The sequence below is a fragment of the Coffea eugenioides genome, chromosome 3 (assembly GCF_003713205.1).
Source record: "Coffea eugenioides isolate CCC68of chromosome 3, Ceug_1.0, whole genome shotgun sequence".
Classification (NCBI taxonomy): domain Eukaryota; kingdom Viridiplantae; phylum Streptophyta; class Magnoliopsida; order Gentianales; family Rubiaceae; genus Coffea; species Coffea eugenioides.
In genome coordinates, this window is record NC_040037.1 from 3,250,955 (window position 1) to 3,266,558 (window position 15,604).

At 35.8% G+C, this 15,604-nt stretch overlaps 1 protein-coding gene across 1 annotated transcript; it reads right to left on the reverse strand.

The window, feature by feature from the left end:
- Positions 1-7,437: 7,437 nt before the first annotated feature.
- On the reverse strand, positions 7,438-13,780 carry LOC113765697 (vacuole membrane protein KMS1). The gene is made up of 8 exons (XM_027309936.1): positions 13,593-13,780; positions 10,645-10,856; positions 10,423-10,501; positions 9,458-9,757; positions 8,745-8,899; positions 8,403-8,519; positions 8,042-8,221; positions 7,438-7,920 (listed from the first exon to the last, which is right to left on the reverse strand). The coding sequence occupies exons 1-8, from the start codon at positions 13,663-13,665 to the stop codon at positions 7,768-7,770; spliced, it is 1,269 nt and encodes a 422-aa protein (XP_027165737.1). The 5' UTR covers positions 13,666-13,780; the 3' UTR covers positions 7,438-7,767.
- Positions 13,781-15,604: the final 1,824 nt, after the last annotated feature.

The following is a 15,604-nucleotide window of genomic DNA, read 5'->3' on the forward strand; positions in this document are numbered from 1 at the left end:
GGCATACGAAAATTGAAAAATTGCAGAAGAAATGGTCGACTTGAAACTTTTGTACGAGTTGCTGCGAATAAGAGAAATATCAGTCCAAATTAAAGCATGCATACATCAACTTTATTCTTTACTTTACAGTAACTTTTTTATATCAACTTCAAATTCAAGCAAAAGAAAGAAGATGTATAAAAAGAAGAGTGAGATCAAAATTCTATCAAGCATATATAACTATGCTGAAGCATCTTAGAAATGAGAGTCCATTTTTCCAGAACTCCACCAAGCTGCTGTCATTCCCTTCATGCACTGGTTCTTTATTCTCCATTTGATCACCAAAACTTTTTACTCTCTCAATTTTCAGTTGTTCCTATATATATGAATTCTCTCTGCCCTAACTATATGCTTGAATTCCCCTATCCCTATATCAATGGTATAGAACAAAAGAAGAAAGAACACATGAGATGTGTCTCACCTCACCAACACCACCTTAACTGATAGACCAGGAAATTGGAACTGAATGAACTTCCGTTTATGAGCCTTCTTCACATATTCTGCCCTATGTTCTGACATATATACATATATATATATATGAACCTTCTGTTCTTATAGATCTTCATTTGCCTTCTCTACCATGCATTCAAAATCCCAGCAGAAAATAAATGTTTGCCTTAAATGCTATCCCCTTGTTGTTATAGCTTCCACTTCTGCTACCTGGGATTGGTTACATCTGCAAAAAAAAAGCCCTTTTAGGAAACTTGGTCACAACTTTCTTCCTAACCTGAGATGTTCACTACCTCTGATTGTAAACAACCGGAGCAATATACACTTGGGAAGAAAAGAGCCCGCATCTTGCAGGCTTGTAGTGTTAATGGTGACAGCAGTAAATAAATGAATGAATGGTATGCCAAGGCTCCTACTATATATACACATAGACGTATTCTTGTGAACTTGATAACTTGGTCTGCCTAATCATGCCTGGCTCAGTTGAAGAAACATGGGAATTTATGAGTGATTATGACACTGAATGATTCTGTCACTCATTCTGCTTAATTTAGCAGTGAAATGAATCCTTCGGCTTTAGCCCCACCGCCGTCAGCACCCAAAGGGAGAAAAAGAAGAGATTTTATTATTGGCACGTCAGGCGTAGTTGCCTGAGCCTAGGGATAGAAAAAAAGGTGGAATGCATAATTATCGTGGGCCTCGATTGGATTTTTTTACTTTCTGCTACAAAAAGCACTTGGAACTATTTGCACTTTTTAGTTCTTTTTCCACATTCATTTAACCCACCATTTTTAGTTGTTAGAGAGTTTGGTACGAAGAAAATGAAAAAGAAGAGTAAAATCTAATCAACTATGCTAGCAATTAGAACATTTGATTTTATTTGTATTAACTTGTGAATTTGGTTAACGAATGTCTAATGATCTTCGGTTAAGGGAGGAGGGGGACGAGGGAGATTTGAGTCCACAATCTTTAATTTCTAGAGTTGCAACTTTAACCATTAAACTGAAGTCTCCTTGAAGAGTGATAATGATTTTTTATATTGAAGAACAATCGAAGAAAATTTTTTATCGTCGTGAATTTTTTACTCTTCTTTTTTCCCACCTTTGATATATTGAAGAAAATCATATGGTTGGTTTCGATTATTTATCCAGAAAAATCTTTCTTATTGTAATTTAAACAAATTTTTTAATTTTTTTTGTGCCACGTATATTACACCACATATTAATGTAGTATTCCATCACAAGAATACCACATTATCTCATTTCTTTGAAATTGAACGTGCTTTCAACATTTTCTCACATCAAGAAATAAGGAGAGAGGTCCCCACGGGTTTAGTCACATGGTAGTAGCGTCAGGGGCGGAGGGAAGGGGAGCGCCCCTCCAATTGTTTAAAAAAAAATTTTCTAAGTAAAAATTTTTTATTATATTGTTTTGATAAAAAATTTCACTTTGCCCCCCCTCCAATTGTTAGAAAAAAATTTCTAAGTAAAAATTTTTTTATTATATTGTTTTGCCCCCCCCAAAATATTGATAAAAATTTTCACTTTGCCCCTCTCAAGGACCGAAACAATAATGTTTGAAAGTTATTTAGGTTTGGTCCAAATAAAAGAGACTCGCCCCCCCTAATTGCAATTCCTAACTCCGCCACTGAGCAGCGTTCCCTTGGAACTTTTAGATCCCGGGTTTGAAACTGCGCTATGGGTACGTCTGTGCACTTATCGTGCCTTGGTCGGGTTGGGGCGCCGGACTCGGATCGCAGGGGATTAGTCGAGCCCCGTAAGAATTGACCCGTATACCCCTGCGTCGACAAAAAAAAAAAAAAGAAATAAGGAGAGGATTCTTTAGTCCACATACAAGGAAGTGTAGCTGCAGCTGATTAATGGTGGCCCGTCAAAAGGGCTCAATGATGACAAAACGAAAATGGAAGTAGTTTAGGGAGCACCATACATCCCAACAAACATGGCATTATATTATGGGGCACACCGGCAGATGATTTAAGACAAATTAGTCTTCTTTGTCGCATACCCCCCTCCTCCTCCTCCTCTCTCCCTGCTCTTCTCTCTCTCGTCTTTTCTTTAAAAAAAAAAAAAAACGTGGTGGATGGGTCCCTTGTTTAGATGGGACCCATGCCAAGCAAATTGGGAAAAAAAAAAAAGCAATCACTTACCGGACAGCATTAATAAGAAAAAAACAAACAAATAGTACTACTCTATATTTAAAGAGAGCGACCAGAAGAAAATAAATCAGGAAAGAAACACACAACCATTTTGGGTGTGGGGTCCATGCAGTGATTCAACGTGTTACTATTGTTTAACGTTAATGTTGGTGATGGACCGATGGTGTCTGTGTCATAAATCCGCGTGACAGCCTTATACTAATAGTTTTGTTTTTGATTGGTTATTTTAATTGATTATAAATTTTAATTTTAAATAATTAATTTTTGTGATGATGTTTTTAATTATTTATATATTTTGATTATAGATTTCTATAATTATTAAAAAAGCTAAATCTATGATCACTCAAAGAGTAATCGTTGATGATTGTGATTGATTTCTATAATTAATTTTTATAATTAGATTTTGTAAAATTTAAAACAATTGAGAATAAGGTGATATAAAACAAGGTATAATCACTTAGGATTGGATTGAATTTTTTTTTTACGAGGGAAATTTTCACTTTTATTTAAGTGGGAGATGATGAATGAGGAGGTATTCATTGCCGCGCCGCCCCACACAGTTTATAGTGGACCCTCCTTTGAGACAGTAAACTATTTTAAATTTTTATGTGATTAATGCCCACAGACCATAAATGGGTTTGGGCCCTTTTCACAACCGTACTCGCACGGGTCACAACTTGCCTACATTTTTTTTTTTAATTATTGTTAAGTTTGAGTAAAGCATGTAAAGGAAATAATTATGGCACATCCCTTTTTCTTTTCTTTTTTTTTTCCTTCTTTTGTCTTTTTGGGAAACACAAACCCATATAGTCAGCCTATCTAGATCAAAAGATTCAAAGCATTCTTATAATGTTGTCATTTTTCGGTCAAATAGAATTCCTAAGCGTGGGAAAAATGTGCTGTCATGTAGATATTATTTCTTTTAATAATAAAAGTTTGAGCGGGTTTATTTTGAATCATGATTATAAGTTAGGGTATGTCCGAACCATGGAACGTTTACAGGAATTCTTATAAATCGTCCACCAATACAATTCTCGTAACGGCACATAAATTAACTTGTGTGAGAAAGTGATCCATCCTAACCAACTGAGCCAACTATAGAAATTGTCTATTTGGCCATGTTCTGATTTTCTTTATTGAGATTTATTATCTTAAAACAATTATGGTTGAAGCAAAAAAAAAGGGGGGAAAATGGTTGAAAATGTTTTTTTTGGGGGGGGGGGTGTGGAATAGAGGAACGTAAAGAAAAAAAATTAATAAAGTTCAAAACTTTCCAGATTCATAACTTGCAAGTATCTAGAATGTAAAAAGATTCTATACCCCATTTGGAGTGATTTAGTGAATGCTCGTGTTTTAGCATTCACTCAGTCAAGTAACATTGCTAATTTCTCGTTATGTACTCAACGACTATGTAAACTGTGCCAGTACTTAAGGAAATTATTATGTCTCCCTAAACTTGTACAGTACAAGTCATTAACTTCCATGTCTGCCCTCCAGGGCTTGGTCTGGTGGTTGAGGTTGCTGAAGATGGAGCCTTAGATCCCTGGTTCGAACCTTGCTACCAGCAAGTTGTGGAGAGTGGGGGAATAGTCTGCGGGGTCTACTCCCTGCGGGACACCCTAAAAAAAATAAATAAAAAAATAAAAAAAAAAAACTTCCATGTCTTCTTTTTCTTTGTTTCCCCCTCAATTATTTGTTATTTTAATGAAGGACTTCAAGAATAATAGGAAGGCAATTTCTAGACTCCAACATGCTGAGCAAGATGTTGAATTGCAGAATATTCATTGTGCATTTCAATTCAACTTCACGTGAAGTAAAAAGCTACCTCCAAAATTCTTGAGGGTTTATTCAAATTATTGATGGATACCAATATGACCCATATCATTTGACTGAGTGACCAAAGAACCAAAGCTGAGAATTTTAAACCCTTTTGCTTTACTCCCACCAATCCAAAAGGACTTCAGAAATCTATCTGGACTCAAAGTGAAGTAATAAAAATGTTGCTTTCCATGTAATGAGATGATGACCTTCAGAATTTTTTTAAATGACCTTCATCATCATCAAAATATATATTGTTATTCCTTCATTCAAAAGAAAAGGCTTGAATTTGACTTTGTATTCCTTTCTTTCTTTTTTCTTTTCTTTTCTTTTTTCAGTGGTGCGAAAGAAGGAAAACTGTTTTTATTTTTCCTGTATCCACAAGTCAGAAAAGTAGGTAGAAACAATTGGACTTTTTCTTGTACAACCCAATAAAAGAAAAAAGGTAGTTAGGTACTTAGGTTTGGTAAAGAGCGAATGGGATGTCTATGCAAGTCTCTCGGTTGTTCCTGTGCTGTGCCTGGAAGTAAGTACTATGTACAACCTAAACAATTATGGCAAAACTGGAAGTAAAAGATAAGACCAGTAGTATAACTTAAAACTTACCAGAAGAATTTTTTGCCAGAAAAAAAGAAAAGAAAGGCTACCTGATGACTTCGCCTGGTTAGATATCATTAGTTGATCTTCTTCCTTTTAAACAGTCTGTCCCCACACATCAATTAAGTCTTACACTGAGCATAATTAAGCTTCCCGGTAAGTTGACATTTTAATCGTGCAAAGTAAAATTGTACCAGTATTGATTGATAATTTTACGTGGTGAATAGCCAATGTGGCATGATTTCGTACCCTTGTGTATTAGGTTTTTACATTGCTTTTTATTTCAATTTTTTAGAATTCTACTTTGTTAGTGTTGCGAAGATTAATGTTAAAGTAGGTTTTTTATACACTGCCGATATCGGCATATAATTTCTTTTATTACTAACAGGTTTAGGTCGTACTACATAACATAAATTTGAATTTAAAATTCAAATGACATACACGTGACACACCTCCATAACTGTCGGTGTTAAAAAAAAAATCACTACATTACCGGCGTATGAAAAGTTAATCAAAGCCGAGTTTATAATCAAGATGCAGAAAAACCTACCGCATATGGGGCCCGTCTAGAGACAAAATGTTGTCCAAGAATTGTTATTAGAAATCTGGATTAATCTTAATCTACTCACGTCGATTTTTTTATTCCCCGTCACAAACTCCGAGGAATTCGTCTATTAAGGATGGTGGCATCTGGGCGTGTTGATGATTATGCTTCCACGTAGTCAATGGACTAAAGCTTAGTTATAGTTGGTACTTGGTAGTATTATTGTTATTAACTAATAGTGAGAGTGGATTAGATCAAATCAATGCACCACCGGCTATTTAGATTAGGTTGAATTGTTATTTGAGCTGATTTTAATTACTTCAAGAATCTTCAGTCAAACCGTGCCCTGTTGGTCCAGTGTTTATGCAGATCAGTTGTGTTACTTTATTCACACCCACCTGTCTATTAACTAATAGCACTGTCATTAAAAAGGCAAATAAAGCGCTGCTTGGCAACCATGGGATTTTGATTTCTGCTAATTATGGTAATATTACCGTTTTAGGCTCTTCTTTTCAGTTCTTTTTGTTTTTCTTTCATTTGAATTGGGTAGTCATATAAATCTAAAAAAAATGCTAAGAGCCCGTTTGGATCGTTATTTTTTGGAGTTTTTTTTTTTTTTTTTTAAAAAAAAAGATGAATTGTAACGATTTGACATATATGAAATAAAAAGACGATTCAGAAACGTGTTCACAGATTAGATTAGGCTAGGATTTCCAGGTCCCAGGACAAACTGGGAATTTGAATCACAACTCCAAATTTTACTGTTATGGTTTTCAATTATTCTCCCGTAAACACACTGAAACTTCATAATCTCCAGACAAGAAAGGAACTTTGAAGTACTGGAAAAATTATACGCCAATGCCCAGCCAAGCTATCTACTAACTTCACAAAAATTTATATGGAGTGTTTTGAGATCCAATGAATGGGGCCCTTTTATATGAATAATAAATATATGACAAGTGAATCTTGACAAATACATAATCTAATGCCCCACAAATCGGTCACTAAGCAAATGGACTCCCATCTAACATGATTTACCAGTTAGTTGCATACGTTGAGATCTTGTCTAATTATTTTATGATTGCCTAATCGTCTAATCTGGTTGCTTAGCTTTGTTAATTATATATATATAAAACATATCCACTTCTCTAGAGTGTAGAGGTGGGAGTCAAAATACTTGTTTTAGATGGCAATGCTGATCTTAATTGTTTAATAATATCTCAGCTCATTAGTTGAAAGTCACTCCCAAGTCTTTGTTTTTTTATGCAAATCAAATCTTGAAGTGAATGTTGAGGAGAAGGCAAGGAAAAAGAAGCAGAATAAAGAATTCACGCATTGCATTGAAGTTTTAAGAACAATTTAAGATGCCAACATCATCATCTTTAGATTCTTTTTCAAGGAAGCGATCAAATCTGTCTGTTCTCTTGGCAAAGGTTGTTAGTGTACGATAATAAACAATTCTGCAACGAGGAATCTTCTGACGCACATTAATGCACCACACGATAAATCAATCCAAAATTATGATGCTAGGATTAATGCTGATGATGCTGCCACGTGCACACCCATTTCAATGCATGGTGTTTGGCACTTTGGGTAATAATAAGTAATAAACGAAAGTCCCAAAAGAACAACCCCTTGGAATTTGGGATTAGAGTAGTGCTTAATATGTCTGAATCACTAAGTAAATTAATAGCACTACTTAGGCAGTTAGGCTGGATGGAGGGTTTTTTTTTAATTCCATTTTTTTAATTTTTGTTTTTGTTTTTGTTTTTGGTGGTGGTGGTGGCATTTTGTTAATCATAGCACACATGGCTGAAGAAGAGAAAAAGGAGTAATTGTTCATTGCTAAAGAATGGTGTTTGTCTCGAGTCACCTGATTCCTGTATTGCTAACAATGGCTAAAAATTCTCCCCCCACAACAATTCTCCCTCATCTCCCTCCCTATTGCACGGCAAAAAATACTCCTGCAATTTTGTTCTAGACTACTGAAGCAGCTTCATTTGACTAGTTAAAAACTGTCACTATGACTTCTTACTTTCAACCATGAGAGAGGGGCTCCTAAGGAAAAACAAACGGACAAATTTTTCTGTGTTAAATTTATCTAGTTAGTCCATCCAATTCATCTTGAATGCTCGGAAACCGATTACTTGTTCTTCAAAGCAGCTATGTGCTTCTCCTGCTCCTTCTTAAGGTACCTCTGAGCAGTTGCATTCACAATCTTAATGAAGAAGTTCATTAGCATGAACCACACCACAGTATTCCAAATTGAAGCAAATGAAAAGTCCCATTTGTTGACCTGATAAGATTTGAAGAAATCCCAGTCATAAGGAGGCAGCCAAACAGAAATAATAACAAAACCAGACCATCAGATTATTACACAATTGGCAAACCACATGCATCATGATGAATGCTAGTACCTTGATATTTGAAGAAACAGGTGGTTTGGTGGCCAGATACTTGTCTTTCATGGCATGAAGCTTGGATATCACATCAGGTAGAATTGATTTAAAACCAGGTACAAAGCTCAGCACCCAAATCAGTTCATTTTCCATCCAATCTAGGAGTTGGTTATTACAGACCAAAATAATAAACACCGTCTGTGGAACACAGAGCACACCGATGAGAACTCAACAGCTGAAAATTCCAAGTACCTAACCGGCACTTTGGCTTAATAATGGACAAACGGATCAAAGGTCTGAGTAAATAACAGTTGAGATCCCATAAGGGAACACACTAGTCAAATAGCGACCTTCATAATAGAACAAGACATGCACAAACCTGTATATGAGTTTTGATAATAGCCTTTCCAACCAATGTTGCAAGAAAAAACTCCCAGAAAGGTATGCCGAATTGCCCACACATTATGCCAGCAAGATCAAATAGAGGATTTGGCACCTACAAGATATACCAAACAATCAACAGAAGTTAATTCTCATAATTGAAAACATCTTGTCCCCTCCCCTCTCAATTTTCTTGGGGTTGGGGGAGGGGGGGGGGTGCGAGGAGGTTACTTTAAGGAGCTAAGACAGAAGGGATAACATACATCCAAAACTCTAGAGGCTGAAATTAAATAACAATGACAAATAACACCTGTAACCATATAAAGTAGCAAACACCTACAGATGCGAGCAGTAAAATTGTGAAGAAGTTCAGATATTGAGCATGTGAGAGGAACCAGCGTTTCAAGATATTCAACTGCCTTGCTAGCATTCCTCTATCTTCAGTTGAGGTATCCAATTCTTCCATGGCATCAATTTTACCACCCGAAATACTAGCTGCAAAAGGATGTAATATTTCTATAAGTACCTCTTACAAGACTAAATTTGTCATATGATATGACTAGTCTTCGTAGCCATACTTCAAACTACTTCAGAAAAATAAGACGCATCATAGGCATAACAAGTTGATTAACTTCAGTATTAGGCATTTACCATCAAAAAGATTAGTCTGATCCAGTACATTGCATGAAGACAAGCCAAGTAGCTACTAAAAATTCAAGATACATCACAAAAATGAGTCCTCATCTACCCAAAACACATAGTTAAGCTCCTTAGTGAGCAGTACGAGATAGAAAATCTAAGTACCTAACCAAAATCACAGTTCAATCGAAGGTCAGTACACTAGGTAATTGTTGTGTTCACCTAAGCCTCAAATTAACTGTAAAAAGATTCACTTGATCTTCATGACAAAGCCTCGATCACTGTAGAAAGACACTTCAATAAAATTCCCCACTTGCAATACCAATTGTCCGATAATAAGTTGGCCTCAGGCAGAACTTAGACACACACACACACACACACACATATAGAATGTCTTATAATGAAAGATCTCACCTGCCCTTGAGATAAAGTAAGGGGGAAGCTCTCCAAGTGCAGTCCCAAGTCCCCACAAAATAGCCTCTAACTGCACCTGAAGTAGTATACTGCTAAGGGGAACCCGTGAACCACGTAAAGATAGAAACACTGGTGGCCCAAATTCGGAGCAATCCTTGCCAAGCCATGAAGGTCCACGTTTTAACTGTATTGTATCGTATGGTGCACTTTTAACGTCCACTCTACCACACTGCACTGCTTTTATTGTGAATAATGCAATATGAGGGCCTAGATAGAGAACAAAAGTGTGCAAACCTGAACCTGCACCCAACAAAACCGGAAATAAAGCATAAGTAATATGTTTCATGTAATATGCTAATGCATGCAAACACTCAAGTCAGGATATGTCAGTGTTGAAGTAATCTATATACACACCTTTTATTGGTTGTCCAATAAATTAGAAGCGATTATTTTTACCAAACAGCTAGGTAATTAGCCCAACTCTCCAGGTAATTAGCCCAACTCTCCTATGCAGAAATAATTGAAAAGAAGCCTAATAGCTCTTTGATTCACACGGGAGAACTTGGACATGAAACAAAGGTCACCTAAGTAAGAATGCAATGTATTAATACTTTTCATTTTAAGCAAGTGATTTGCTATTTCATTTATTGAAGACAATATTATTATGAAAACAACTTAAATTTATTCCCATCCCAAAAAAGATCCCCACTTTCGTACAAGATGTAGAACATTTCTAAAAGAAAACTTGCAAGATCAAAGTAATTGACATGCATTGCAAGCAAACAAATGGTATCACCAATGTTGATAAGTGAAGCATGCAGATGCATTAATAACCATAATTTCCTCTCTTCGAACCCCCTCCCCAAAAATAAAAAAGAAAGAAATAAAGAGAGAATAAGAGATGAGGAAATCATCAGAGAAGAAAGCAATTAACCTCTAAAGACTACAATGCTTGCTAAACTTACCAAGACCAATAGAAGATGCAACACCAAGGGCCACCCACCACAATCCAAACCTTAAATAATTAAGAACTTCTTCAACATGCTACAGAAAGAAAATAAAGAATTCCAACCATCAGCAAAAGGAATCACATATACACATCAATCACAGGGGAAAAACACCCCTTTATTGCAGAATACAGCATTCTTTTGGGAAAAAGCAGCTACATAATTAACCACATAAATTACCTTCTCATGAGGACCATCAATTGTAACAAGCAATATCCCAGCAAACAAAAACAAAGCACTCAAAAGCATAAACCAGCCAGCATGAGCTAAAAGATATGCTGCTGATCGCCAGAGATACTGTATGACAGCTAAAATGAAAAGCTTAATTGTCTTGAATGGTTGTGTAATTAAAGTCAAGTTTTCTAGTTCCTCTTGATGTCTTGCACGAATACCTGCAAAAAATATCATTCTCGTCAGCACAAGAAACTGTCACAAGACATATCTTCCAATTAGATGATATAAAAGAACAATGTACAGCAAAGTCATCAAATCAGCGCAAGAACATATACGAGAAATGGTGCTCCGTCATAAAAACCAGTAACAGAAAATAGATTTTATGGCATATTTGACTAATGAATATATATCAGTTGAATGAAAAGAGGACAAATATAATCCGCAAGTTGCAAACATCCATTGCAAACCATTTTGAGGAACATTAAGTTAAGACTCAAAAGTGTAATGCCAGAACTATGGAAAAATTGTACAAAATTGTTCACAAGGTGTTCTCATTTGACAGAATTGTGGAGACAACTATTCACCAAAAACTGATAATGCTGAGAGCTGTGATTGCTGATGCTAGGATGACGGTATCCAGATCAACAAGAAATTGCCGTAAACCAAGCCATCGCTCATGCCATGTAATCCACCAAAATTCATTGTGTGAAAGGAAGTTGAGTTCCTTGATCCAAAAAGGGTAAATTCCACAATCTTTCCACTTCTTAGGTTAAACTAACAGACACAAACTCCTTATGAGTAATATATTACTAAAATGAAACTTCTGTACAATAACTATTTGAAGAAACAAAGAGTCACGATTGAGAATGTCCATCTTTAGGAGCTCTAAATTGGAAAGGCACATCATATTTACATTGTTAAAAGACCCAACAAACTAATGGTTCAGATAGTGATTCAACTAGGATTTCTGAAACATATATTAGCGCAATCGAAGTTCCTAAAAAGTTACACATTTTAAGAGATTTCAGATGATATAACTAGTGAATATGTAATGAAATTCCTGGGAGTTCTGCATATGTATATTGTTAAGACAATTCACCATTCTGTCAAGTGGTTTGGGAACTTCTATACATAAATAAACATCTTTGAAAACAGAGAATTGAAATCGGCCTCCTTACTTCCTTGAGCTCTTAACTTTCTCGTAATCTATTAGTCTTTCCACAGGATTCCCCATGATTGATCTACTTAGTGTAGGAAGGACACTGGTTTTGCATACAAAGAAAATAACCTCTACTTACAGGGGTAAAGGAAGCATCATATTCCTTTTAGAACCTCCAAGTTCCACTACCTCGATGTATTAGGTTCCCACAGTGGACCAATATCAAGCTGTCTAATTATTTTGCAAATATCCCGGCATGCATTGCCAATCCGACGTAAACTAGCAAGCTCAAGAATAGTATGATGGCTCAAATATAAGTGCAAACTTTAAGTAGTCTGAAACTTCTCCTCATCAGTACATAAATACTCAGTTCTGTTTACTACAAGTTTTCTTATGTGCTATATCTACACTTGAGTGATCATCTAATCATGGAAGCACAGGAATCGTATCACCAATTCATGAACCAGATTGGCACTCATCTTTAGGGTAATCAAAAGCAAGCAGATTTGATATCTAGAAGGTCCAGCACCAAGACAGGGCAACAGAGTTTTTCAGATTTAACAGCATAATGGCATGTAAAGACATATTAAATTATCTTGGATTTGTTGGTTCAGTATTAATCAAAAGAAACAAAAAGAATGCTTATCAATCTATGTCCATTATCCCACAACAACTCTACTAAATGTAGGAAATTGCATCTCATAAATGTAAATCTTCACTAAATTCACGATGATTCAGATTCTTCTAATAGTTTGGTCAAAAGTTCTCTCTTTAGAAAGAGCAAGGATCCCAATAGCTGTTAGATCATGCCAGAAGAAATTTCCTTGATCAGTTGATACTAAATTGTCCTCATTCGCAACAAATGTAGTGGGACAGTCTCTACTCTCCAGCCATTTCACGGCAAATGTAGTAGTAGGACCTCATCCGTAACTCCATTTCAATGACAAACAGCTTTTCCATTACAACACTTCTTGTTTGTTACAAGAATTAACTTCAATTCTCTAATAGCAAGATGACACACATCTTAGATAAAGTCAACAAAAAACACAAAAAGCAAGTTTTCTGTTACTTCTAACTTCTAGGCAGTTTTCAGCTATTACTACTTCTGCATCACATTGAAACATAGTGATTACTTTCAAAAGCTCAAACAATAAAGACACCAACCCAAGAAACCATGACTGACAAAGCCGTGCAAATATTATGTCTGTTTTCAGAAACTGACCAGAAAATCCGAATAATACAGATCAATGATACCCCTATGATTGAAATTCTGGTCAACCAATATCCACCAAAATATCAGCACCGTAACCTCTGTTTGGCATGTCCTCAGCTCAGTAAACCAAAATGGGAAGCAAGCCTAACAACCATATTCAAAATAGAACAGAATTTACGTTCCTGTTTACCACATTTTTTTTCTTCACCTTTTAAACAAATATCTCCAATCAACATCATGATTCTCTCCCCTTTTAATCTATAGTGGCTCCCCCTGAGCTCTCCAATGCACCAAACAGCTTTCACTGACAGATCAAGTCTGATTTTTTTTTTAAAAAAAGAAGCTAAATCCACCCAACCTGTTAAGACGCCATCCCAAAATCACATTCATCACTTGCTAAAATTCACCCAGCCGACCACACAATACAAAAGGCAACCGATGATTAAAATCCAAAAACCCTTTTTTTAAGCGAGCAGAGGGATCCAACAGAAGGCCAATCCAAACCCCCAAAAAAATAATCAGCAAGCAGTAATCAGATAACCCCACTTACAAAAAAAATCAGTAACAAAATTAAAAACTTGCCTGCGACATCTCTCTCTTGAGAAGCAGCAGGAGGAACACTGTTGCCAGGAACTGGCTTATTCTTGGAACCCATTTTCTAAATTTTACTGATTCATACTCCTTTACATGCCATCATCTGTTCTCCCCCCTCTTCTTCAGTAATGAAGATTATGATGATTCAAAGACTGTTGGAATGAAGCGTGTGTGTGTATATGGTTGTGGCTGTTGAGTGAAGCCCAGAAATGAAAGCAAGAAAAAGATTGGATTTTGATGAGAGATCTGAGGCTGGAGAGGATGGGGAAATGTGATGAAGAAAACCAAAAAATGAGTTGAGGAGAACAGCGTGGTGTTTCCGTAAAGATCCACTGTTTGAGCTTCTCTTTCTATCTCACGCACAACACAAACGCACTAAGATACACACGCATAATAAGCAAAGGTTTGGTCTGATGCTAACATACAATACAATACATAAGCTGCTTGTCAATGGGGGAGAGACACTAATAATAGTAGTAAGAGTATCTATGTATGACCCAATTAAGCAGAGGATAATAGGATCAGATGATAACTTAAATAGTGCAAATTCAATAAAACAATAATTTGGGATAATTTTTTAAAAAAAATACTCAAGCACTTTTTTTTAATTTAATGCATAGAAGATAAAAAGATTATTAAAAAAATCAATTAACAATGTAAGCAAATAAATTTTAAATATTAAGGTTCTCGTCCTAGTTCAAAAAATATATATATAGTAGCTTCAGTCTGCAGTATCTCCGAGACGAGTGTTTGAGTATGATTGGGAGAGAAAGGTATATCTTACACAAAATTATAAATATTTATTTTCCAATCCACCATCTAACTAGCATATCTGTAGATTTTACTCCATTATTCAAAATTTTGATGTTTAGTGTTTTGCTTAACTCATACTTTATTTAGATTTTTTTCCCAAAAAAAATGGTTTGTTAAAAATAGTAAAAGCTTTGCGAGTTAAAAGTTTTTGTAAAATATCACAAACTATTGACTTCCAAATGTTTAATTGAGAATTTAAGGAAAAGAAAAAAGGATTGAGATGGGAGAATTGAATAGATGGAGATCTCCAACCAATTTCACGATGATGTAAATTTTGTTGTTTGACAAAAATATGGGTGCAATAGCTGCTAGCATTCTAGGTATCTCATATTGCCTAAGATTGAAATTGAACTAAAACTTTTAATTTCTGAAACCACAATCTTAACTATTAGATTAAGATTTTCTCGACAATTGAACCATAGCTTATACTAGAAAAAGTTAGGCATGTTTGAATATTAACTTTTATTACTCCAAAAAAAAAAAGCTCTTTCTGCTGATCCAGTAGGCCACTCCCCGCAATCCTTAGAATAAAAGCTCTTTTGCTGATCCAGTAGGCCTAACAAATTTCTCCATCTTAACTTATGTGAGAAAAAAAAAAAACTACTATTTTGATAATTAATTGGATAAGGCTTTTTTTTTTTTTTGTTAATTTTTATACCGTGCTCGAATTTGAATCAATCGAGGATCAAGGACAGATGACAAGTGCTACTCCACCAACCAATCCGCATTTGTCGACCCACATGACAACTGGCTTCCACAAAAAAACAAAAAAAACTCTTGGACCTTTCTAGGCCCAATAATCTGAATGCTCAATAGAGCCGCTCGCTAAATCGGATCCTAAATCTCTAAGGGCCTTATCCACCTGCCCAGCTCAGAACTCATGTGGCGTCCGATGGTCCAGTGTCTTTGAGCGATTTGCTGAAGACTTGCTATATAGTCCACAATCTTTTGCTTGGATTTTTCTGGCCCAAGCAATTGGCCGTTAAATGGTAGCGGAGCAATTCGGTTTATTCTTGCGCTGATCATCTTGCAAAGATGAACAAGAATTTGGAACGGGAACTACCAGTTGGCACTCCCGCCATCATTTTTGCTGAATGATTTTTATTTATTAGACTGTACGAATAAAACAAACGGTACAAGTGTTATTAACAAAAAAAAAATTGGATGCGATTAACAATTTCCTTTGT

Excerpts from the sequence above, each read along its gene's own strand:
- LOC113765697 (XM_027309936.1), bottom strand. The coding sequence starts at position 13,665 with ATGGGTTCCAAGAATAAGCCAGTTCCTGGCAACAGTGTTCCTCCTGCT. Across the intron at positions 10,502-10,644 it reads TTGATGGTCCTCATGAGAAG|CATGTTGAAGAAGTTCTTAA; the intron begins GTAATTTATGTG and ends TTCTTTCTGTAG. Across the intron at positions 8,520-8,744 it reads CAATTTTACTGCTCGCATCT|GTGCCAAATCCTCTATTTGA; the intron begins GTAGGTGTTTGC and ends TATATCTTGTAG.